We start from the raw sequence: 26,705 nt of genomic DNA, 5'->3' as shown, positions 1-26,705 counted from the left end.
GTTAAGAGACTAAAAACATATTTAACCCTTTAGTTTATGATAAATATTATGCTACATATTGCTAGTACTAGTCATTCTCTTTGTGCACACATCCAATAACATTTTCCATTAACCTAAACAAGACTATTCTATAACATGCATAGTTATTTTTTGTTCATCATAATCATGACTACCATAGTATTTTTATACATTCCAATGGACATTAGTACCGGTCTAAATAAGAGAATGTAACATAAGAAAATTTATGTCTTAACCATTCCCAAGCTTTTAATTGACTCATTGAAACTTAAAAAGAGTACTTCATAATAGTGTGAGAAACTTGTGTAACTATTGAAACATAATGAAAAACATCATAACATTACAACATAATGAAATTCAAAATGTTTTTTATGTATAAAAAATATATTCTAGATTATAGAATTTGAAATGCATTTCCAAGGATCGTGAATACACTTATAGATTTGAAAATGCATTTGACATCTCCCAATCCAGAATATAGAATATATCTGTATGTTAAGAATACTTCTAGATTGCAAGATCTACAAAGACTTTTTTAAATTTTAGCATCTATAAAGGAAACACAAAAGGAAACAAAAACAAAACCTTGTATTCATAAAGGTTTACGACACCTACAACAATAAAAGAAGCAAAGGGTATATGTAATGTAAAATGATTAGGTATTTTGGTTACTCTCAATCACAAACTCCTTACAAAATTAGTTAATAGTCATTTGAAACATTAACATAGTTTATCCCTTTTTTTTACTTCGTTAATTTTTGAATATTTATTATAAAAAAATACAATAATACAAGGAAGTACACTATGAAAATTCGACAATAATGAACCATGTAATAATCACAAGAAATTATAATATCATTTTTAAACTAAAATCTTAAAATAGAGAGAAAAGAAGATTGGCAGTTTTGGCGAGAGAAAGGGAAATTGGCAATTTGGCACCGCACTTATGATTAGTTTCAAGCCACCAACAACATTTCACTTAACACTGCACAAGTTTTTTAAAATTAGACAACAGGCTGCAAGTTGGCCCACTGTAGCTCTCGGGCTGGCCCCGTGTTGGCAAGCTCGTCAGACCGGTTGCAACGGGCTCACAAGCTGCGTTATCTGTCCCCGCCCGTATTTTTTGGACAGGCTGACGGGTCGGTCTTTTTTGTCATTACCTTACATATTTCTATTCTTTATATTTATATTTATATATATATATATATATATATAAATAAATAAATAAATAAATAAATAAAGAATAGAAATAAAGAATAGAAATATGTACTTTTGGTTACATCAAACTTACTGATCTGGAACTTTTTAATGACATGGCATGTGAAAATGTCATTAACATAAACTCAGTGAGTAACATGCATTAAGCATTGCTACACATTAACACGTTGAAATGCCTTCGCAAAAGATTTTCATATTTCTTTACAGTTAAAGGAACATAAGTTTTGTTCTCTCCTTTGATTTGAAGGGGGTCTTTTTGATATATGAATAAATGAAAAAGATAAGACTGAAAAACAGAAATATAGATGTCAACTACGAAATTAATATTAAATGATGGAACTGATTACAAAAACATGTGACGGTTACAAAAATTTCTTTCTATAGAGAATAAAAGTTTCTAGCAACAACTATAAACAGTGTATTTCTTACAAATCGGCAACAAAAATGCTCCACTCACGAGAATGATTTCTAGTTTCTTTAGAATGTATTAACTAGCTTGAGACTGAGTCTTGGCAATGAATTTCTCCAAATCAGGTAACTTGGATAAAAAATTGTAAATGGGAAAAATGAAGAATGTAGAACGCTTTACTACTCAGTGATGTATACAAAAGGTAAATTCTGGGTATTTTGATTGAAGGTTTACTGGAGAAGATGTCTAGGTCATCACCATAGATGGCTTCTGAAAGGAATGCTGTTTTATGAGTGCAAGTATTAAAGGTGACTAGGTCACTAGCTGCTTCCTCATATCATACTCCCCTGTCCTGCATGAGGCATGCAAATTTAGGAGTACAATTTAGATAGCTCCAACTCTAAGGTGCCTATGAGTTGTAACTAACCTCATTGATGTGGCTGTGATCATACATCTTGAAAGGAAGCACATGTTCAGTAGTATCAGCTGATAGTTCCAACTTGTTCAGATGTCCCTGTACAGTCATCAAGCAAAACAGTCTTGTTTTGCATTTGCCGTGGTAGGTTTCTGGCTCTTCAGAACACTAAATCCATCAAATTTTACATATTTGTGAAGTAAGTAGTAAGTTGAGTTTCCAACTTCGGTGTTGACAGAATTGACCATCTATTGGAACTAGTACTTTATGAAAGAAGGAAGTGAAGCATGAAGTTCAGTCAGGCATTGAAAGATCCAATTAAGAAGTTGTTCCTTTGGTAGCTCTAAAAGAAGTTCAGCCTGCATGAAGAAAATCATTAGGAAAAAGGAACATAAACTTACTACATATTATTTTGTGTATGGGGCCTAGGTTGTTTGTAAAGTTAGGAAGGATGCATAATGCAAAAAGAAACCTACATTAATTGATACAAATGGCCAGAAAAAAGAGAAAATGCTGACTCTACATATAAATGGTAAGACAATGTTGAAGGTTCTCTACACAAGTATCGTCTTGTAGCTAAAGATTTTCGTTAACAATCTGATTACAATTTTCATGAAACCTTCTCCCCTGTCATAAAACCAGTTACTATTTGTATTACATTATCTTTGGCTATTTGTAATCGCTAACCTCTTGTTCAATTAGATGTCAATAATACTGTTCTGTATGGTGTTCTGGATAAAACTGTCTACATTTAACAACCTGATCCTTCTTTAGTGTGTAAAATGAACAAGGCTTTCATGAACCTTCTCCCCTATCATCAAACCAGCTATTATTCGTACTATATTGTCTTTGGCTATTAGTAATCGCTAGCCTCTCATTCAATTAGAGGTTAGTAATGCCCTTTTAAATGGTACTCTGAATGAAACTGTTTACATGCAACAACCTCCTGGTTTTGAATCTGTAAATGTGCAATATATATTTTAATAGGTGACACGGTTAAATGTGCAATATATAAAACGGGTGAGATGGCTATGTGTATTTTAAGTCAAGCAAATGACACCAGTCAGGAAAGCCAACAACCTTAAAAATACACCTTAGGTAGGGTTGGGAACGCATATTTACCCTAAAGGACACCTTAATTTACAGTCAGGAAATCCTTAGGGAATAAAAAAGAAAAATACACCTGCCAATGTTGACAGCTATACCTATACCTTAAGGGTGTCATGATCTTTCTTTAGCGTGTAAACTGAACAGGGCTATCTATGGTTAGACGCAGACTTCTCATCCGTAGCTTGCCAAACTACCAGGAACTGTTGTCCCGTATGGTTCTAAGCCTAGCAAGTGTGATCCTTCTTTTTATGTTTATCACTGTCAAACTAACACTATTTATTTATTAGTTTATCCTGATTATATAATTATAACAGATAACTCGTTCACTTTTGCTCAAAGGATTATCAATCAATTTAACTTTGCCTTTAGGCAGTTGGGTCACCTTGATTACTTTTTGGGAATCAGAGTTATAACTGTTCAGGTTGATTCGCTTTTTCTATAATCCAAAGCAAATATCTCCTTGATCTTTTACATCGATCCAATATGTTCGATGCGAAGTCTATTTCTTCCCCTATGGTCTCTAATTGCAAATTACTTAAAGAAGGTTCTTATTTTCTTCCTGATGCAACTTCCTATAGATCTATTGTAGGTGCTTTTCAGTATGCTACTATAAATTGTCCAGAAATCAACTAGGCTGTGAACAAAGTGTCTTAGTTTATAGCTCAACTTCTTGGATCTCTTTGAATTTTTGTCAAAAGAATTCCTTGAAATCTTAAAGGGACGAACGCTTTTACATGGCCTTCATCTCACTCCTATGACCTCTATCTCTCCTTTTCACTTTCAAGCATTTTGTGATGCAGTATAGGCACGATGATCGCAGGTCCACTTTCAGCGCTGTCATTTTTTCGTGGATCATACCTCATCTAGTGGTCTAAGAAATAAGCTGCTGTAGCCAAGTCTAGTGTAGAAGCAAAGTATCACCACAGTCTTGCTCAAAAAATCCTGAAATTCTACGGATTTAAACTCTTCTTAAAGAACTAAGCATATCACATGGTCCTCTTGCTATCTATTGTGATAATAAAAGTTTAGTAGCCTTAGCTCATAATCCTGTTCTTCATGCTCAAAACAAGGGCTGGTGCAATGGCAAGAGGACAGTCCAAAGCAATCATGTGGGAAGACGCTTCTACCATTAAAGATCAAATTTTAGAATTCAACCTTGGAGACAAAGTTGTTCCGGCAGTTGTGGGTAATGGTAGACAGGGAAATAATGAGTGGAATGTGTATTATAGAAGGAATTTTATAAATAAAAGGGGTTATGAGGTTAGTTGCTATGGGGGAGAGACTTTCTGAAAAATTCTTCAAATAGTTTCCCTTTGGAAGGTGTTAGCGGGCCTTCTGGTGTGAAAGGAAGCTATTTCCTTTGTAAACGTTGGCTTTTTCAGCTAATAGTGAAATTCAGTTTGAGTTTATCTTTGCTTCTTCTCTGTCTTGTTTTCTCGTCTCTGTTTCAAGGTGCCTAACAGGTGGGGTAACACAAATATTTATTTTCTATTTCTTGGGCTCAAAATTGTTGGGTTTAATTTGTAATCATTGTTTGGGTTGAAATTGGGTTTCAATTGAATACTAAACTCAAGCCCAATTTAAGAAGAAAAGTTCAGCAACAAGAGAATAAGACACAAGGGAAGCATGGCAAATGTTACCAAGCATAGAAACTGTGAACATGGAAGCACATAGTTAATCTCAGTCAATCATCAAGTTCGGGGAATTTTAATTTTAATATTTTAATTTCTCTCTGATAGTGTTAGAAGTGAGTTTTAAGCCTAACTCAATCCCACAAAACTATTCTAACATAGTATCAGAGTCATTGTTTAAAAAAAAAAACTAATTCTAGTGAGCTTTCTTGAACATTTTGTTCTATCCGATATCAGACTGCTAACAGACCACCCACTAATTTCTTATCGCACGCACGAGATGAACATATCTCAGTGTTAGTGGGGTGTGTTAGAAGTCTCACATCGACTAGAGATAAGGCCAATTCATAATATATAAGTGAGTGCAATCCTCATCTTATAAGCCGGTCTTGTGGGGTTGAGTTAGACTTAAAGTCCACTTCTAACAGATAGGAACCTAGAATTGTAAAGAGGAAAAAGAGTAATTTTATATATTGAATAAACTGAAAAGAACACAAAATAGGAGAGCACTCTCTCCACCAAGCGTTCCCCGTTCACAAAGAGCTAAAGCTCAATCTACAAAATTATTATTCCTTCCCTCCAAGGAACTGACTGGTCTAATTATATAGATCAACTCCCAACTGACAGCACCACATTCACTTATTTTCCACTCCTTCCTTTATTCACCATTTCCTTTATTCTTGTCTTCTATAATAACCTTTTTCCACCGGTTCCTTTTATTTCTCCTTCTACAATAAACCTTCCATATCCTATCATTACTTCTATAATACCTATTCCACTCTTCCTCATTATTTTCATGCCTAATACCTATCCTTCGGCCATTTGAAATTTCTGCAAGTGGCTACATATAGCCATCACTACTCTTCGTAATTCACTTTTATAATATACGAAAGATTGAGAGCTATTCTAGAGCATTGTCTCTTTTGTTAGAGTGATTCTCTTTCTTTGGGTATTATCTTGATTTCTTAGGGTGACAATTATCCGAAGCATTTATCTTGGAGATGAATTCTCAACTTTAAGTAGCATATTCTTCCATCTCATAAGTTTTCTTCATCTTTTCTATTTTGTTTCTTTAATGTCATATTCGATTTTGTTCTTATTCCTTGTTTTTGTATTCACGCCTACTTCTAAATCATATTCAGTCATCATGTTCTTAATTCTTTCCTTATGTTGTTCTCAGTTCCTTTATCTCATGCATCTTCTTATGTTGATGGAATCCTTGATTCAAGCCTCTCAAGGATTCATTCAATTCATGACTTAAGACAAGGATGAGATTCTAATTGTGATCTAGTTTTCTTACAATTTTATTCTTCTATGTTGTTTAAGCTTCCAATGGTTATATGTACTCAATCAAATTGTTAACTCAACAAGTCCCCCAATACATCACTGTGAATTAATGAAAATGGGCATGGTGTTCTATACATCTGGATAGGATAATGAGATTTAGGGGCTAACTCACACATACCTCACGATTGAACAAATTGGAATTTTTATGCAAAATTAGGGTGTCCTAGGTGATAGTGCCATTCTATTACATCATCTTTGGAAGAAACCACATGGGTAGTTTTAATGCTAAAACTACATAGGCAAAGAGCCAGTTTGGATACAAGCTAAAAGCACTCTTTATTCAAAATATAGAGCTTTGTCTAGTAGAAAGAAGCTCTCAAAAAGCTCTCAAAGTGAAGCATAAACGAATTTTCTGTCCAAATGCATTAATTTCAAACCAAAAGAAAATTATGATTAGTGCTTCTACACAAATTGAACCCTTAACAAAATGGAATTTTAACTATAAAAATATCTATCAATAAAATGACCAAATTAACTATATACAATTCAATATTTAATGTGTAATGAGGAAAAAAATGAAAAAAATACAAATGCAAATCACAGGAGGTGCCAAAATTCATCAAATTAAAGAATTCAGAAATAAAGAAATTCTATGGAATACCTTAATTTGGTCCCCCTCAAGAACCAACGAATTTCTATGTAAATCTGATGCCATGGACTGTATCATCAGCTTGAATACCTTTTTGCTCATGTTTGTTTTCATAAAGATCATCTTCCCTAAAGTGTAAATTCTGGTTATCCCTAAATCAGCCGCCATTCTCCTCAAGTAAAGCTTCTTCAGTAAAATCTCCATGGAGCGAGGCTCTTTGCCATATTGGCGGCGCAAATTCTCTGTAAATTGCATCAGACTCCAGATGTCTTTCTCAGCAACTCTCTCAGCATCACTTATAATTTTCAGAGGGTTCTCCAGATAATTAATGTAGTCAGAAGGGAGATGAGGATTTATGTTGATGTCTACCTAAATAATAATAATAAAGTAGAAAATTCATCAACCCAACATTTCTACTACATGCATTTATACAGATGCAAGATACAGATTATTATCCATCAATCATGTTTTAACAGAACTACAAATTTATCCAAAAGTTTGTTTGAATAATTAAAAGAATAAAAAATACTTCCAAAGCAAATAAGAAAGAGTTCTACAAAAGGGCAAAATTCATCCTGTTAAAGACTGATGACATAAACGATATACTTTACTTGTGAATATGGATCATTTAAAATCTTGTCTGTAAGTTCAACTTAGAGAGGAAAGATTCCAAACAACAAAAGTAGTTCATTATAATCATCTAACCCTAATTAGACCAGTACTTATTGAGTAATTACTTTAATGTGTTTGGCATCGTTATATTATTATAAAAATTAATATAGATGACCAACAACTACCTTTTCTGCAAAAAAGACTTCTAAATTTTTCCATTTAATTATAATATAAAATAAAGAAAATAAATATCATTTCATTATAATAATTATTTGTAGTACATCAAGGATACCTGTACCGAGTGATAAGGAACTGAAACAACACAGTGATCTTCAACCTACAAGTGAAAGAAGAATAGGATAAGCCCAAAACTATCATGCAGATGATCAAGAATTCTTCTATTTTAACTAAAATTCTAGGACCGATGCTACATACCAAATAGACATCACAAATCAAACTTTACCTTGGACAAGCTCTCAAAGAGCATCTCAAAAAACAGATCAACACCAACATTTCCAACATCCCCTGATTGTTGTTCACCAAAAATTGCACCAAAACCTCTAATACCCATGTCTTTCTCGGCCAGTTGGAAGCCTTGACCAAGTTCACGACATTCTTCAATAGCAGCAAGCCTCTCCTATGGGAGAACACCAAGGAGAACGCTGGTTTTAAGCAATTCTTTAGCATCTAACTTTCTATATTTGAAATGAAAGAATCAATTTACAGATAGGAATATTACTAAAGTATGTAACATACCGAGTTATATTACATTTGTTAGATGTATATGATGAACTCGAAATTCTTTTGTGCAATAAGTTCTACAAATAAAAGGTACGGATTGATGAAAAACATACCAGTGCTTGATCAGAAAGCAGGCCTTTGTCAGGATAAAATAAGTATGCATGTGCTTCCTTATCTGCTCGCCCAACCCTTCCACGCAACTATAAATATTGAACAAATGAAAAAGTTAACAAAATGCATACAGGTTCTACTTTCTTCTACATCCGGATAACAACTACATAAAGTTCAGACGAGTACCAAAACATTTGGGGAACCCACAACTATTATAGTGAGGGAACCAAACACTTTAATACTCCACCAAACATACCAAACATCCCATACTACTCGATCCGGGATTTGTGCACCATTTCCAAGACATCAACAAACTATATTTTTTCACAGTAGTCATCTAAGGGCTATTGAGCCCAAAATATAATAAAGAACTTCTAAAAAATAAATTATTTAGACAATGTTAGCAAATGAAATTCAAGGGCGACTATGTGGAATTCCGTACTTTCTCCGATATACATCCCATATTTATGTCAGAATTACATCCCATATTTAGAGTGGATGGCCTCTTATAGTGGTTTGCAAATTCCATTTTCATTGAATTTCATCATACAATTCCTAATTTGATTAGAATTAAGAGGATACTAATATAAATAAGGATTAGTCCTTTGGCCTTTTGCACCACATCAACAAGAATAAGAGACTATTATCCGTAGTCTCCTTTAACAAAATCCATGTAATTCTGACACTTCACATTCAAATTCTTTCATGGTTATCAAAAACATGCTTATTTGAAAAAATATTAAGTTGATTGTAAGAGAGGAAAGAATTACTCCAGCACAATATCTGAAATTTGAAAAAAAAAATGCATTATACCTAGTGATAGTGTAATACGAATTACACAACAAATTTAATAAGAATAACCAGTTCTAAACAATGCTTGGAGTCAGCAACAAAAAATATGAGAACTTATAAACCAAAAATAATAGAATGAAATTAGGAAGAACAAAACCTGGTATAACTGTGCAAGGCCAAATTGCTGAACATCCTGAATGATAATGGTATTTGCATTTTGAATATCAAGCCCACTTTCTACTATATTTGTGCAGATAAGGATTTTTATTTCGCCTAGAGCAAATTTCTCCATTGTATCCTCTAATTGCTTTGAGAACAGCTACTCCAGATAAACAGTCAAACGCATACAATTAAGATCAAATTCTCAATGTCAAATGTTAACATATATGATGCATACATACACTTTTGATATAACAGAATTTAACTTGAGTTGATCAATCCAATTCATCATATGAAGAATGAATTTGTATACTAAGTATTTTTATGATGCACGAATGCCATCAAAAGATCCAAGACACATTTATCATGGTAGAGGCAGTGTTCTCCATTGTATTTGAAGTAGCACTATCACCTTGCATTGAATAAAAGGAAGAAGTGAAATTGAACGAGTGAAGCATATCTACTTTTGGAAAGCAACTAAAATTGGACTTCAAGAAATATAATCAATTCTCGGATTCCCGTAAAGACTTAGTGAAAATACCAACCCAGAAAACTCCCCATGAGCAACAAATCTGTGAGGTTGCTCCATATAAATCTCTTCTTGCAAATCACCGTTGAGGAATGCATTTTTGACATCTAGTTGATAAAATGGCCATTATTGAAAAGTCATTATGGCTATAAATAAACAAACAAAATCCATCTTTGCCACATCTTTGCCACTGGAGGAAAAGTATAACCAGTCCACATTGACATAGTATATATGAACGGGTCAGAGGCACCACTAGTAGAAGAGAGGTCAAAAGAGACACTAGTGGAAGAAGCCATGGACGAGCAGGAGAGAGAAAAACCTTAAAAATTGAAGAGCCTCTAGTAAAGGCACCAAGCACACATCCTGAAAGAGGAGAAAGAGGCGAACTCAGTAGTTTGAATCGTTGTCTGAGAGGAGACAGGACACGCCACCAAGTGCAGCGATAAAGGGAGCAAATCGGCAACTTCAAGAGGCACTTGGGAGCGCATGGGAGCTTTGATGAAAACGTTGTTGACAGAATGAAGGTCTCCTGGCCGAGACAATCAAAACCGAGTGGTCGCCAATCAAAACGGACTTGTAGGGTAAGGTTTGATCCCCTTTATATACGATAAATTGGACTTATCTCTAATTGATGTAGAACTTCCGACACACACTCTCACACCGAGGCATGAACATCTAGAGCATGGGACTGAACATTGATGAGTGGTCCCATAACGGCTCGAAAACAAGTGGAACAATAGACCCATGCTCTAGATATCATGTTGAGAATAAAGAAAATAGGGATTGAGATTAATTTCCCTTGTGTATAAATCACACATAGGTAATCTATTTATAATAGAGAGAGGTACAATTAAAAAGAGTAACTGAAAATAAATAGAGTAAATAGAAGATATTGTTTGCAATTGTGATTAACAATATCTAACAATATCTTAATAATATCAAACAATATCTAAACAATATCTAACAGTAATAAATCCCAAATACAACCAATATACATAATTAAAACCATTAAGAATAAAATCTTAAACTTCCTAAAATATCTTGACAATAAAATCTAAAACTTTCTAAAACATCTCAATAGATCTCTTCATAAAAGTCCTTTAAATTAAAATAAATTTAGGCAAAAGTACCTCTAACTTTTAAACTTATCTAGTATCTCTTTTCAATGCTAGTGGAATATTTATTACTCGTAACCATATGTAGAGGCTGCTGGAAAAATAGCTTTACAAAGCTAAAAGCAATATTGTTTTTCGGACAAAAATAAAAAGATAAAAAGACTATTATTTTGGAATGGAGAGAGTATCAAAATACAAAAATAAATGTAATTTTTTTAGTTACTTATCCACCTACACAGAGTTATAGAGCAAATGTATTCAGCCAAAACTAACATTCCTCACACTTTAGCAAACTAACATTCTTCTTGCAATAGACCCTTAAAAAGGTAAGTGTGTAACTACCTTCCCATGGGCAATGGCTATTTCCACATTCGGGAATGGCTCTGCAAGAAATGCCATTACTTCATCCAGTCCTGTAACACAACAATTATTAAGAAACCAGATTCAGTACTGTAATAGACATCATACATATTAGAAAATATACATTAACAGCAACATCATGATGACCCTCTTACAGGACTGTGATGGCCATGTAATAGTATAATTCTTTTTCTGAGAAGAGCAACACCAAATGTGCACAAAAATGTATTCACACTAATGAGAGACCTTAGATCAACTTCTTTCTATCATCCATGTATAACTGATATATCAACAGGCTTCTCAGGAACTGAAATCACAAGTTTTCTGGACTCACATTCCTCTGATAAAATTACCAGCGTAGCTCATTCTACAGTTATTTCTTCTAAATTTTAATGTCTCAAATGATTTCAGGAATACTTAAGGGTGTGTTTGGTTAACAACAGAAGGTGGTATAATCAACTACGGCTGGCAGAGGCTAATCTATAGCTTACAACAGAATCTTAAACACTTAAGCTAATATACAATCACAAACTCTACTAGGGTGCATTTGGTTTATCCTCTGTTGATTTATCTTCATTAGTACTATGAGCTTGCGACCTTGTCTTCACTTTATTTTTTGTTTCCAAGAATTCTCACAAATGCTGAAAAATAAGACTTGTTTTTAACACCTTTTGAAAATTAATGAAAAAAAAAAGTAAACAAACTAATCAAGTGAAATGAGGTAGCTTGATATTACAAAGCAACACTTGAGCAATTTTCTAATAAATTTTCTAGTGGTAGACAAGCATTCTGATCATCAGCAATTTATTGTATCAAAGGACACTCTTTGTCAGAATCCCTAGAAATATGTTTAAGATAATGTCAGAATATCTAGGAATTCGCTGAAGATAATATTCACCTCCAAAGAATTAATTAAATTCTATCATTAGGAGTATAGGATATTTCCTTGCACAGATTTAATTATATTTCATAAGTAATAGAGTGGTTAAATATTTTGTTTTCTTTGTACCTTGCACTGATGCTGAATTATAGGGATAGATTGTGTCTATCATAAATTAGGAGTTTACTTAATTAGATTCTTTGTATTCTATTTAAGAGCAATTGCTCTTCTATAAAAATTATCAGATGCAATTTATCTGACATGGTACTAGAGCTACAAAATCCTTGGGAACCTGTGTAATCATCTTTGCAGCCTGCATTGCTGCAATGCCTCTTTCTTATGTTGTTATCCTTCTAGGCCTGCATTTCCAACTTCAAACTTCCAAAATGTCCGATAGACAAAAAACCCTTAACCAATCAGAAAATTTGGATAATGAGATTCAATGGGAAAAAATAAATAAAATGGTCTCATTTTGTCCAAACCATTTCAAAAGGGAAGGCCAAATAAAGTCATCTTCTCAACAGTATGAAATTTTCAGATCCCAAATTTCTAACGTTGGGACAAGGCAGATGCAGTGGTATGTCATGGTTATGGAATGTCATGACACCAAAGTGAGTGATGCTTACATGTTTATGAAGACAGCTAAGGGGGCATTGAGATAACTGTAAAGCAAACTATTCCAAGATTGGTGATGCTGCCCAAATTTGAGGTTAAGATGAGAATCTCTAATTCAAACAAGGGAATTACTCAATTAGAGAGTATGACCATGAGTTACAAAATTGTGGCAAGAGTTAGACCATTATGAAGTGGCTCAATGAGAGGAAGGTGTTGCTATTTCACAAAGAAAATATCCTCTTGACATTCTAGAGGAGACAGGGTTGGTAAATGCAAGCCTATTGATAATCCTATGATCCAAATCAAAAGTTGTGGACGAAGGTGAAATTTTTCAGATGCAAAAAGTTATAAGAAGCTGATGGAAAAACTTATTTATATCAGTATTACAAGACCTGATATTTCTTATCTAGTCTGAGTTGGTAGTCAATTCATGCAAAACCCTCAAATTGGCTACTAAAATGTTGTAATCTGCACTCTCAGATATATCAAAAAGGCTCCTGGACCAATATTGAGGTATGAGGACTAAGGATATATTCAAATTATAGGGTATTGTGATGCAGATTCAGATGGTTATCCCAATAAGAGATCTTCTAAAGAATATTGTGTCCTTTTTATCATTTTTATCCATTCAAAACATTCTTCTTTTTTCCTCTCAAATGAAAACCCTATCCATAGAACACTAATAATCAGCCACCTGAGTAATATGAAGAACACTTTTTACAGTCAAACAAAAAGGTCTTATTTTCAGACTTGAACAATACATAAGCTTACACACAGATACATGTATAGAAATTAGTATCTCACCTTTAATACGTGGCAGAACATAAAAAACTTGACCACCACGATCCAGCTCATACTTGATGGCTGAGATTACTTTTTCCTTGCTGAATGAAGAAAGATGAGTCTTGATCGGAACTCTTTCTGGAGGTGGTGTTGATATTAAACTGAAACAGAAATTAATAGAAATCATATCTAGCCTTATACTTAAGCTCAGGTAATGATGTTTGATTAGTCCTGATTTCAATAGGAAGAGCTAACATACAATAGATGATGCTTCCATCTAAGCACCCAAAGTGTAATACTCAGCAAAACTAGAACCACAAGATTAAGGAGCAAAAAAAGGTTAAGGGCATTTCTAAGACCAATTTTATTGTTACACAGATTTGTGTTTAAGGTAATTTTTCATTTTTCTAGGGAATTGATGAACCAACTCTCTGATAACTAAGATAGTTGCATACTTATGCCTTTTGCTCTAGATTTTCTTATTCAACAGTACAGATATCCTGTTATACACAAATTTGGGGGAGAAAGCAGTGCAGGCAGAGGAATAACTTAGCCATCAAGTATAAAAGATATTAGAGTGCTTCATTATCCCTTTTCTGAACATATATTTTTACTTAGCCTCCTCCTTTTTTTCTAGATTTTAGGATAAAAGACATCTTCGGTGTGACCAACACAGGCAGTTTAAAAGAGTTGTCAAAAAATAACTCTCAAAGATTAAGCTATCAAGCATTAGCAATCAGGTGAAGGCTTGCAAATGGTTTTATACTTAATATCAAGAGTGGCTAATTCACAAGTTGCTCTACCTTGGGCTAAATTTAACTTCTCATTCAGAACAATGTGGGAAATCTGAATCAAACTCCTAATCGAGTGGTGGTCATAGAGGCTTTAATACCGTGTCAAGAACTAACTCTTCCAAAAGCCTAACCAATCAGGTTAGGCTAATGAATGGTTTAATATCTAATGAACCAATACCCAACTTAAACCAACTACTAGTAAAGCAACTTAAAATATGCTAATGTACCGTAATATGGAAGATCAATTATATCACAATTCAATATAGTTCCCTCACTGTATCTCTCGCACTCGCTCACACACAAAGACATCTATAAAACATGCACCCCACTACATGATTAAGTGAGCAAAACAAAAATTACATTCTTTATTTTTCATCAACCTGATATTTTAGAATTTTTTTTCCAACAATGTGCAAGACAGATTCATCACAGACTCTCTCTTCAATACCTAGTTAATCAAAGACAGTGAATCTTCCTTCATAATTTGAAGAAAGACTAGTTACCTTACCTGGCATCACGAAACCCTGTTAATGCTAAGTAAAGAGTTCGTGGTATGGGGGTTGCAGATAAAGTAAGTACATCCACAGAAGTTTTAAAAGAAGCAATCTTCTCCTTTTGTTTAACACCAAACCTCTGCAAGCAATAAATTGTTGCTCAGTAAGGAAGGAGGGGGGAATGCACTGTAATTAAAAGAAAAAGGAAAATATGAATTGCAGATAATTGGTAAACCTGCTCCTCATCAACCACAAGTAGACCAAGATTGTTATATGTAACACGATCTCCTAGGAGTGAATGAGTCCCAACTATAATATCCAGGCTACCATTCTTAATCATGTCCAAATTCTCTTCTTTCTCAGCTTTGGTCTGCAAGTTGAGACAAGTGAAATAATCTATAACTGATATAGAACTTGTAAGTTATTCATAAATATTCATCTAGAAGCTCATGATGTAGCCCATATTTGATTGACCTTAAAAATTTTCCCAATTTCATGTTCCTACAACATCCATGTGGTTCCACTTTATAAGAAAAGTTTGTAGCATGAAAAAGGGGGAGCAACGCATCCAGTTTCTCAGTAAAATATTGAATTTAATATGAATTCAGATAGATGAACAGATTAAGCATAGAGTAGCAATCATAAACAGCTTGATAAAATGCATTTGCCAAATGAGGAGAAAGAAACCAGCATTGCATAAAAATTTGTAGGTTGTTGGAGCTATGGCATATATTTGATGGATCCAATCATTCCCATGAAGATTTTGAATATTCATGAAAACCTACAAGTATTTTAGGTTGTTTTGTGTTGATTAGAACATTAATGTATGTTGTCCTTTCAAGATTTGACCCTACATTGCAATTAAAAAGCTTTTTTGACTCATTAGAGCTTTTCATGTAGTTTTTTAATTGATTAAAATATGCTTTAATCTGTTAACATATTCTTGGCTGGTTTGGAATGACTATAGGAAGCATTTTAATCGATTAGAATTTAGAATTACTTAAAACCATGTTCAGTTCTATCCTTTCTGTTTTAATATGTTAAAACGAGATTTTAATAGATTAAAATCACTTAAGCTACATTAAAGTTTTGGACCCTTTTGTTTTAATATGTTAAAACGAGGAGTTAATTGATTACTTTTTGTTTTAATCCATTAAAATTGACCGATTGAATTCTATATAACTATCATTTCAAAACCATTGAACATGAAATCAAAACCATTCCTTCTGAAATCATTTTTACTTACTGAGAGAGTCCAAATTGATCTAAAAACTATTCTTGAAGCTTGCTTTATGCAATTTTTGTATCAATACCTTGATTTGAAGAAAACATAGCAGTTCACCTGGGTTTTGTTTTTCTGCTGGTTGATCTTGTTCCAGGTGACATTCTTCTTATTCCTCAATTAAATTTTAGTCTTTAGATAGTTTCTGGATAGGGTTTTCAGGTAAGTATAGTAGTAACAGAGTGTTACTAGGACAGTAATCAGGTTCTGTAGGGTTCAAGATTAGGTTTCTTGAGTTATTTACTTTCACTGTTTTGGTTGTGTTTGTAAAAACTCTACAATTATAGTGAGCTTAGCGAGTATGGCTGAGCACTAGTTGTAGCTCCTGGTATAGAGTGAACAAGTATCAAAATTCGTTGTCTTGATCTATCTCAGTTTCTTGATATAGTACATTCTTAAGTGTGTGCATTAATTAACCAAATTCTGAAATTCAAAGATTTAATAAGATTTCTCATTCTAATTATTTGAAAAAATTTGTGATAGTTCAATTCACCTCCCCCCTTCCCCTCCTTCCTCCTCGAAATTAGCCCATAAAACCAAAATAGGTGATGGACAATATAGATACACCAAAGCAAAATACGTGACATATTTCATATATGTATTAATAATACGTGGATAACTGCAACAACTATCTAATACAGTCATTAGTTCATAATTAGAAAAATGAGAGGATAGAAATGTACACCAAAACATCAACAACAATTAGAGGTGTAAATGACCTATGATTGCTAATTAACTAACTTAATTTGTGTCGTTAGTGCCAGGAAATGTTACTCTACCCATAAACTGCCATTTATGTAGTCCAGGCCATGGTTCTAATCTATGGGATACTTCAAATAGTCTGATGCTGATTCAAGTGGATTATCAATAGAGAGAACTTCTCAACAATATATTATTATTTCACAATCAAAGAAGTTTAATTTGATTAATGAAAAATATCTACTTTTACTGTGTAAGACTATCGACTAGATGAATTTAACTAAAATGGAAAAATTTCCCAAACATACCTGGAACCTGCTTAGTAGCCCAACCTTGATATCAGGGTATACAGAAAAGCGCTCTGAAATAACATCAAAATGTTGTTTTGCTAGAACTATTGTTGGTGCCAGAACCATCGCTTGCTTTTTAGCTGAGACAACACAGAAGATAGCACGTATTGCAACCTCAGTTTTACCAAAACCAACATCTCCACAAATTAATCTGTCCATTGGCGTTTCTTGCTCCGTCAAATCCCTCTCAACATCAATGAATGCCTACAAGAATGTTCACTCAGAAGAGATAAAATAACATATAAAATTGCAACAAAAAACCGCAATCAATTAAGCCTCCATAGCATCTATTACAATGTCACCTGTTTCTGATCTGGTGTGGGTTCATAAGGGAACTGAGCTTCAAATTCGGCCAAGGCAGGAGTCTTCAGATATGCAGGCCTTCTTTGCTTAAGCCTGTGTAGATATAGTTCCATCAGGTCCACAACCATCTTCTGTATTGCGACCTTACCCTTAACCTTTCTTCTCTCCCACGCACCAGTATCATTCAACTTGCTCAATGTCCTTGGCTTCTTGGTTTCATTTGGCCTACAAATGCAATCACGCGACATTTCACACAACAATATTTACCAAAGCATCTAAGTCCATGTTTGAATAAACTTATGATAAAGCATTTGCAAATGAAGAAAATAAAATGAATAAGCTAAATAAATCACTTAAGCACTTCAAATTTATATCCAAACTCTAGCATTTAATTTCTCCAATGAGTTTAACTCATAGGAAAGAAGAAAATAAGAAGATAAAATGAAGTAAACTTTTCCTATAAGTTAGAATCAACTTATGCAGTCTAACCTTTACACAGACCATCCAATTTAGTTTCTTCTAAAGTTGATTTTAACTTATACATAAGATAAATTTAACTGGTTTTTCCTTCTTATTTTCTTCTCTGATAAGCGCTTAATGAAAAGTTCATCCAATCTAAAGTTCAGCATCACCACCTCCACATTTGATTCAACAAATGACAAAGAAGTATGCAGCATAAGAAAACTCACAGACTATATCTGTAGAGCATTTTGGAAGCCTGGTTGACTGGTAGTTTTGCCATGCCGTCAGCATACTCGATGAAAACATACTCAGAGGCCTGTGAAGAATTCTTAGCAGAATCAAACCGTATCCCAACAAACCTCCCAATCCCCACTTTCTTGTGCACAACATAGTCCCCAGAACGGAGCGTGTAAGGGTCGACCCTGTAGCTGAAGACCCCATCTTTTCTCTCCCTTTCGCCCTTCAACTTCTGCAACCCCTTCTGCTGCTGCTCCTTCACCATCCGCATGTACTTCCCCGCTTCCTCTGAGTTCATCACCGTTCTGAAAACCTCTTTCTTGCTGTACTCGCGGCGAATCCTCTCGTTGAGGACGGAGATGGGGTCGTTGCGGGGCTCAGTTTTGGAGGGTGTGGAAGGGGTGTAGGGGCTATGTGGGGTGTACACTGCATTGATGGTGAAAGGTGACAGCTTTTGCTTGTTCCCGTGTTTGGGGTGTGTGAGGATGAAGAGACTCCATGTTCTCGGAAAAGAGCTGAGTTTGGAGATGAGGGGTGTGGGAAGGTGTGGCCTTGGGAGGAGAGAAGAAGAAGAAGCCATGTGGGTGTGTGTTCAGAATGCCATTGGAGAAGAAGAGTGTGAAAAGGAAGGATAATTGGAAGATGAAGGTTTTGGAGGGGTTTTGTTGTTGGAAACAAAGAAGGATTATCTTTTGTAATATGAAAAATGTCAGTGTTGTGGTATCATGTTACGACCATCGTTTCAAAGCGAAGCCTGTGTGGAGGGAGTGATGCCAACAAATTTGTGTTCAGAAGTTGGTGTTCAGATATTTTCTGTATACCAAAAATTAAAGAGGAACGATAGGATAATCTTAAGATATCTTGTTAGCTTTTGCTTCCTGCATACTGTGATTTCTTCCTAGTGTTACGGATTCAATATAACATTTTTGTGTACTTGATTAAAATACTTTTTCTTCATCACCTCCTATTTTTTTCTTTTACTTTTACAATTTTTAAAATAATTATCTTACTCTTTATGAAAGTGATTTTTGAGGTCAAAAATATTTCAATGTCTTTTTTTAAACATGATTTTCACAACAAGCTTTTCGGAATCAAATTTCTAAAAATGAATATTTTGAAATGTGTATAATATTTTTCAAATTAAGTTTTTTGAAAGAGAAATGATATTTTTACTCTTTTTTCTTGCTTCATTTTTACTCACTAACGTGGCAGTGCAGGTATTTTCACTTTTTATCTTTGCACACATGCTTTTGCTTGAACTTTTGATATTTTCTATACCTGCATCACTCAATCTCTCATTCTATTTCCTTTTAATCTTTAATTATTTTATTTTTCACTTATATTTTAATTTTTCTTAAATAACATGTTATAATATTTAACGACTTTTTATGATAACTATCGAATTAAAATTCTATCACATGATTATATCTATGTTTTGAGTTCATTAAATATTATTTTACATTTTAATCAATCTGATAATATTTTTTTATTATTTTTTTAAAATATTCTTTTATTACTATCTTTTGTACTAGTTTTTAAAATAAAATCATTTAACTATTGTGTTATATTTAAATTAATAACTTAATTACACATATTAGAAAAAAAAAAACTTTGTTCACATGTTTTCATCACTACTTGTCCATATATTCTTAGGAAGATACAGATGGACGAAACTCTACACATAATGACATATTAGGTAACAACAATGATTTAGTAAGCCAAAGTTGAAAAATTTGTTCAAAAAATCTACTGCAGCTCCCACTTAATTTGATGTAGGTTCCCATTTATGTATAACAGAAGCAATTAGTTCATTTTGGTAATGAATGATCCAAATCCAAGTAAATGGTGGATCTATGTTATAGCTCAACTTTGATGGAAACGAAAAACAGTAGAGTTGTGTTGTAAAAAATGTATGCCAACCTAAAATTGAAAAACTTGTTCAAAAAGTCTAGTGTATCTTAACCCATAACTGAAAAACTTGTTCAAAAAGTTTACTGCAACTCCTCACTTAATTACACTCTAGTCCCCACTTATGCATGACAATAGAAACGAGTTCATTTTTTGGTAATTACTAGCCAAGGCAAAATAAATAGTACTATGGTACTTTTACTATAACTATAAGAAAACAAACTGGTAGAGATATTACCCAAATACTCATACTTAATTTCTTGACAGCTGTCCAAATAGATGGGTTTTTAGTCATTTCCATTTTTATTGTTCTGTTTATACCCATTATCTTTATTTGAAGAGTTGTCCTCACTCATGGTCTTTTCGTCATTGTATTGGTGACATTGTTGCTTTACTAATCTACTATAACTATAAGAAAACATACTGGTAGAGATATTACCCAAATACTCATACTTAATTTCTTGACAGCTGTCCAAATAGATGGGTTTTTAGTCATTTCCATTTTTATTGTTCTGTTTATACCCATTATCTTTATTTGAAGAGTTGTCCTCACTCATGGTCTTTTCGTCATTGTATTGGTGACATTGTTGCTTTACTAATGTACCCCTGCTTTTGTTTTGAAGATGTGCATCTTTAATGACAACTTTGTCTTTCCAGCGTTCTTTAATATCAAAAGCAGAGACTGTAGCTGATAGACGTAATTGGGCTCGCACTTCAAATGTCTGAGAAAAGGGGCTCTCCTTTCCCCGTTATTTCTTCTCTTTGTTTTGTGGTTCTGTATTTCCCCTTTTTTTTCTTCTCTACCATACCCTGTATGAAAGACTTGATGAACAACACTCTGTACTCCCTAAAAGTTATGAGGTTTCCATTGAAGGATTTAGAGGTCACGAAACGGTTGGATGTTTCTTAACCCCATTTCTTCCAACATTATCATGGTTTAGTTGCTTTTTTATTATGGTTTTTCGATTGTGGTTTTACTTGGTGTTTACATTTTTTATGATAGTTTTACTTGGTGTTTACCGTCTTAGGGTTTGTGGTTTTGTTTGGATTTTGTTGGTATATTTTTTAGGGTTTTAATCTATTATTCCACATCCTTCTTTTGCTCCTATTTTACATATGTCGTTGTGCGTTTGTCACATTTTGTAAGTTTTTTTTTGTTACGTTTAAGTGTAGGGCTTTATACATCCAAGAATAATGCAATGGTATGGTGTTAGCAAAAAGGTATTTTTTTAGCATTTGAGGTTTTATTTACTTAATTTTTCTTATGTTTTTAATTTTTATTGTCAATTTTAGTTGGTATGTGGTATATACTCACAATTTTGAAGGGTTTACAAATCACAAGCTACAAAAATAAGTTCAGACATTCGCCATTGAAGCATTTGCAGTTGACAAACTGAGATTATAAGGTTAAATGTTCTTTTAACCCATTTTCTTGAACTACTATCATGGTTTTTTTATTATGGTTTATGGATTAGTTGTGATTTATGGTTGAAATGCTAAATAAATCTTAGTTTTTGGTATAAAAAATATAAACATTTATTGAATTTATATTTATTGAAAATTATAAACATTTATTACACTTTATTATTCACATTTAAAAGGTTGGTATAAAAAATATTATTTTTTTAATTATTTTGTTACAAAAAATACTTGTAATTAATTATTTTAATTTTTCATACTATTATTATTATTAATTTTTACGAGATGCGTAATGCACAAATATATTTATCCTATTATATTACTGTAATAATAATAATAATAATAATAATAATAATAATAATAATAATAATAATAATAATTATTATTATTATTATTATTATTATTATTATTATTATTATTATAATAATTATAATAATAATAATAATTATTATTATTATTATTATTATTATTATTATTGTTGTTGTTGTTGTGGTTGTTCTGTACTGGGATCCATGATACATACTATATCTATATTTTATTTTAGCAATAACTCGTGTATATACATGTCATGTTATTCTAACTTTTTTTAAATGTCATACTGTCTTTTATATATATATATATATATATATATATATATATATATATATATATATATATATAGAGGTGACTTTTGTGATACCTCCTCTTTCTTAATTCCCCTTAAAACACAAAAACATTACTTCTCTCTCAACTCCTCTGCAACCCAACCTTCTCCCAACCTCTCTTCTCTGTTTGCTGCCATCTCACAGTTTCCCTATTCCATATTCAGATTCTGGAAGAACCAGCCAATATGTCCCTCAACAGTTTCCTCCCTCAGCTTCCACTCTCCTAGGTAGGTTTCATCTTTAAATTGGGTTCAATTCCAGCTAGAATTCGCTAGCTAATCTTTGAATTATGGGTCTGATCGCGTTATTCTCCATTCTCCCTATCTTGATGATGGATTCTTCTAGGTTAAACGGAAGGATTCTGCTCCCTTGTTATTCATTGACTCCACCAATCTAATTCTTGGCAAAAAGGTAAGGGAAGCTGACTATTCGCCCAATTTTCGTATGAAATGTGTTCATAAGTGATAGAATTGCTTGATTATGTGTTTAATCTGTGTTTGGAACTGCTTGTGTGTGAAATTGAGTGTTGGATGAAGTTGAGCGAGTCTGCATGTGAAGAACAGATGAGAAATCCTGGAAATTTCGCCCAGGTGAGCAGCTCTCGCCTGAGCAAAAATACCAGAAGTTTGCCTTTGTCACTGTGCGAAGTCTCGCCTAGGCGAGCTGGAGTCGCTTGAGCGAGAGAACTCCTCGTCTAGGCGAGCCAGCTTGGCCTGAGCGAGAGTTCGCCTAGGATTATTGAATTGCCACTGTAAGAAGTCTCGCCCAGGCGAGAGCAACTCGCCTAAGCGAGACAACTCTCTAGCTTAGGCGAGACCCTCTAGCTTGAGCAAGATTCATTGCAGAAATTGAGTTTCTTCCCTGTTTTTGATTAATTACAGCTGTATTAATTGAATTAATGTGATAATGGTTAGTCTGGTATGTGATTCTTATGCATGATAGTCAGTATGATGAAATTGTGTGGAATTGGTCTGTATGAGTATGTGTTGGAGTTAGGATTTCAAGGGAAATTCTAAGGAAAATGGTTTTAGTAAATGTAAGGACATGAGGACTCATATTGGTGGCATATTGACGCTCCTAATAACCATTAAGACTCATGTAGAATATAATGGATTATGTCGGGGGGAGTAGTAGGAGGTCCTAGTCTATGGACCCGATCCGTCATAGACGTGAAGGAGACTTACCTTGGGAGTAGTTGGGTGAATACCCCTTGTGCCCAAAACTCTGCAGAGTTTGGGAACCGTCACAAGTGCAAGCTACCGAGAGCTCCAATGTCACTTATATAATCCGGATATTGAGTCTAGACTGGTGATATTGTGTTATGGTTGTGGTGATGTGGATGATTCTGATAATTGTGTGATCAACTCTGATTAATGCTTAACTATCAAAATTTCATGATTTATCCTTGATTTAAGTTAGCTTACCCTTCTTGCATGTTGTGTGTTCTATATGTCTTCTATTTTTGCAATGATCGTCCTTATTGAATGGCGTGAGCAGATATAGGTGCAGGTGAGGATATACCCCTCCTGGACAGGAGTTGAGTGGGTTTTGGGACGTTTCCAGCAATAGTTGTTATTTGTTGTTCCTCTTAGATGCTTAGGGTGTTTTGTAACCCCCTTTTGTTTAGTATAGGCAGTATATGTATAGTTATTTTGAGGATGACTGTATCGTTACTTTATACTGGCCTATTACTATCACCTGCTTCTGAATTATTAAAATTTAATGTTTTATTTAATAGCATAAAAACTATGAAAACGGGATGTTACAACTTTTAATTAAAATAATTTATGTTAATTAACTTCATATTTTATGATTTAATATGGCTAATTTATTTTAAATATTGGTTTAAGCTTTTATATCTATGGTTCTGTTTAACAAAATTTAACATAAACTTCATCTTTTATTTTTGTTTTGTACCAAATTATAATGCATAATATATCTACGTTTTATTTTAACAATGATATGTGCATACATATTTTCTTTTAATTTAATATATAGTTCAAAAGTTTAATTATAAATTTTAATTATACAACAATATTGTTTTACTACACCTAACTAATAATATATTACTATTATTATTAATATTAATATGATTAGTATTAATAACTATTTATTATTATTATTACTATAATAATCATAATTATTATTATTTTGAACATTGTGTATGAGATTCATGATAAAAAATATGCCTACACTATTCTATTACTATTATTATTATTATTTAAATTAATATTACTATTATTTTTATTAATATTAATAAATATTTTGTATTATTATTAATGTTACTGTTATTTTATTATTATTTTGCATTATTCTTAGTATTAATAATAATAAAATTATTATTGTTATTATTAATACTTTTATTATTATTATTATTATTATTATTATTATTATTATTATTATTATTATTATTATTGTGTGGGATCCATGATCTACAATATTGTTACACTATTCTACCACCATTATTGTTATTATTATTATTTGAATTAATATTAATATTACTACTATTATTAATATTAGTGTACACACAAGTACTACACATCTTTTCTTTTAAATATGAATGGTAGTATGTTAGTAGGTGATAATAGTGTAATGTTATTAAATTAATATATAAAATAAATTTATATTTATTAAAAATAAAGTGAAATGAATAGAAAAATTTAAAAATAAATTAAAATGAATAGAGAAATTTAAAGATAAAGTGAAATGAATAGAGAAATTAATTGTTGATGAATAAAAAAAGAAGAAGAAAAGATAAACATTTTTATAGAAAATAGGTAAAAATAACCATTAATTTTAAAAAATAATAATAAATAATTATATTGTAAAGGGTAGAATTAACATTATAAAATATGGACACAAAAGAGATAATCCTCTTTGTTATAGATTATTGAATATTTAGTATTATTATTATTTTTATTATTAATATTATTGTTAATATTTTTCATTATTATTATTCTTATTAGTAGTAATAATAATACTAATAATATTTTTATTTTTATTAATATTGTTGTTTTTTGTGGGATCTATAACTAATCATATGACTACATTTTATTTTAGCTATAGTTTGTGTACAGATTTCATGTTATTGTAAATCTTTTAAATATATATTGATTAATCGTTCTATATGACCAATTATTTTTAAATATTTATTTAAGTTTTGAGGTCTATGTTTTTGTTAACAAATTTTAATGGTTCTGTATTTTTATTTTGTACGGATCCATAATGCATAATATACCTACATTTTATTTTAACAATGATTCGTGTATATGCATCTCATTTTAATATAATATATAATTCAAAAATTTAATTATAAAGTTTAATCATAGAACAATATTGTTTTAATATTGGTATTATTAATATTAATAGTAAACTTATTATTAGTATAATAAAAAATTATTAACATTTTTTAAATATTATATATTTATATAACTATAATTATAAATAATTATAACACTTAAATATAATTATAGAAATAAATTATTTATTTAAAATTAATAATAATTATAATAATTTTCTTAATCTAAGTTTAAAAGAAAACAAAAAAAAAATCGACTTGTGCAATAATACCTTAGCAAACACATTTTTTATTTAATATTGCTCTACTAAACAATAATAATTCAATTCTAACCATACAATAATAACTAATTAAAATTATTCTAAATACTAAAATATTTAAACACTTCAACTTCTACCTTCCCATCAATTAATGTTATTCTTATTAATAAAAAATAATTCAACAAAGTACTGTAAATGACTATTAAGATCAATATGATCTACTAAATTAATCAGAAATCAATAATAAAAAATACTACTTATTTATAGTTAAATGATTACTATTATAAAAATATACACAAAATTCAAAAATTTTAACTTTATCATAATTCTTAACTTAAGTATTATATTTAAAATTCCACAATAAATCTTGAAAAATACTTTTACACACTATGTATAACCTCATCACAAATAAATTTCTACACAATCCAAAAATTTTATTCTGACATCCGAAAAGACATTCTGCATTAGCTGATACAAAGATATTTTATATTTTATTTTCAAAATAATAAATTAATACTAAAATAATAATTAAATAATAAAGATATCTAACAATCAAACATTCATTCTTTAAATAATTATATGTAAATATCATGTCTAAGTAAAAAAAAAAAAAAAAAAATGCACGGGTCAAAACCTAGTTTATGTTAAAGTTCAAGTTTGAAAGAAACGAAAAATAGTGGAGGTGTGCTGTCAAAAATCTTTGACTAGTCAAAGTTGAAAAATTTGTTCAAAAAATATAACGCAGTTCCCCACTTAATTTGATGTAGGTCCCCATTTATGCATGACAACATCAACAACCAATTAATTTTAAATTTTGTTTTAAAATTATAAATTTAAATTTATTTAAAATATATATTCCAAAAAATTTATATTTCAAATAAATTTATTATATCATCATGTGGCACAATGGTGTTTTGAGATATACCAATTTTTTAATATTAATAAAAATTAAAAAATTTAAAAAAAAAACATGAGCTGACATACAAATTTAACTCTATTAGCAAAATACTAATTGAAATGGCCTAATTGACACATATTTTCGAAAATAAAAATCCAATTAAGATGACTTAAATCCCGAAAATCTAATTAAGTTTTTGGAATAAAAACACTATCCGTAAGAG

At 31.9% G+C, this 26,705-nt stretch overlaps 1 protein-coding gene across 2 annotated transcripts; it reads right to left on the bottom strand.

Annotated features, from left to right (window-relative positions):
• Window positions 1-1,538: 1,538 nt before the first annotated feature.
• Window positions 1,539-18,876, bottom strand: LOC114163842 (DEAD/DEAH box helicase). Of its 2 annotated transcripts, XR_003599429.2 has the most exons (14): window positions 18,046-18,876; window positions 17,356-17,581; window positions 17,012-17,257; window positions 14,958-15,092; window positions 14,737-14,861; window positions 13,456-13,595; window positions 11,139-11,209; window positions 9,151-9,312; window positions 8,204-8,290; window positions 7,813-7,986; window positions 7,642-7,686; window positions 6,750-7,106; window positions 2,073-2,419; window positions 1,539-1,997 (listed from the first exon to the last, which is right to left on the bottom strand). XR_003599429.2 is itself a non-coding variant. In XM_028048205.2 (13 exons), exons 1-13 carry the CDS (start codon window positions 18,633-18,635, stop codon window positions 2,318-2,320), a joined length of 2,460 nt encoding a protein of 819 aa, XP_027904006.1. In that variant the 5' UTR covers window positions 18,636-18,876; the 3' UTR covers window positions 1,539-2,317. The 2 variants fall into 2 exon arrangements, 1 of the variants encoding a protein (XP_027904006.1); XM_028048205.2 differs by having other exon boundaries at window positions 1,539-2,419.
• Window positions 18,877-26,705: the final 7,829 nt, after the last annotated feature.

The sequence above is a fragment of the Vigna unguiculata genome, chromosome 1 (assembly GCF_037176805.1).
Source record: "Vigna unguiculata cultivar grain cowpea cultivar isolate G323 ecotype 2 chromosome 1, ASM3717680v1, whole genome shotgun sequence".
NCBI lineage: Eukaryota > Viridiplantae > Streptophyta > Magnoliopsida > Fabales > Fabaceae > Vigna > Vigna unguiculata.
This window is presented reverse-complemented; position numbering and strand designations above follow the sequence as displayed.

Bases quoted from the DNA above. Each gene is read 5' to 3' on its own strand.
- LOC114163842 (XM_028048205.2), bottom strand. From the start codon at position 18,635: ATGGCTTCTTCTTCTTCTCTCCTCCCAAGGCCACACCTTCCCACACCC. The intron at 17,258-17,355 runs GTGACATTGTAA...ACATTCTTGTAG, and splicing joins CCACACCAGATCAGAAACAG to GCATTCATTGATGTTGAGAG. The intron at 7,107-7,641 runs GTATCCTTGATG...ATTATTATTTAG, and splicing joins TTCCTTATCACTCGGTACAG to GTAGACATCAACATAAATCC.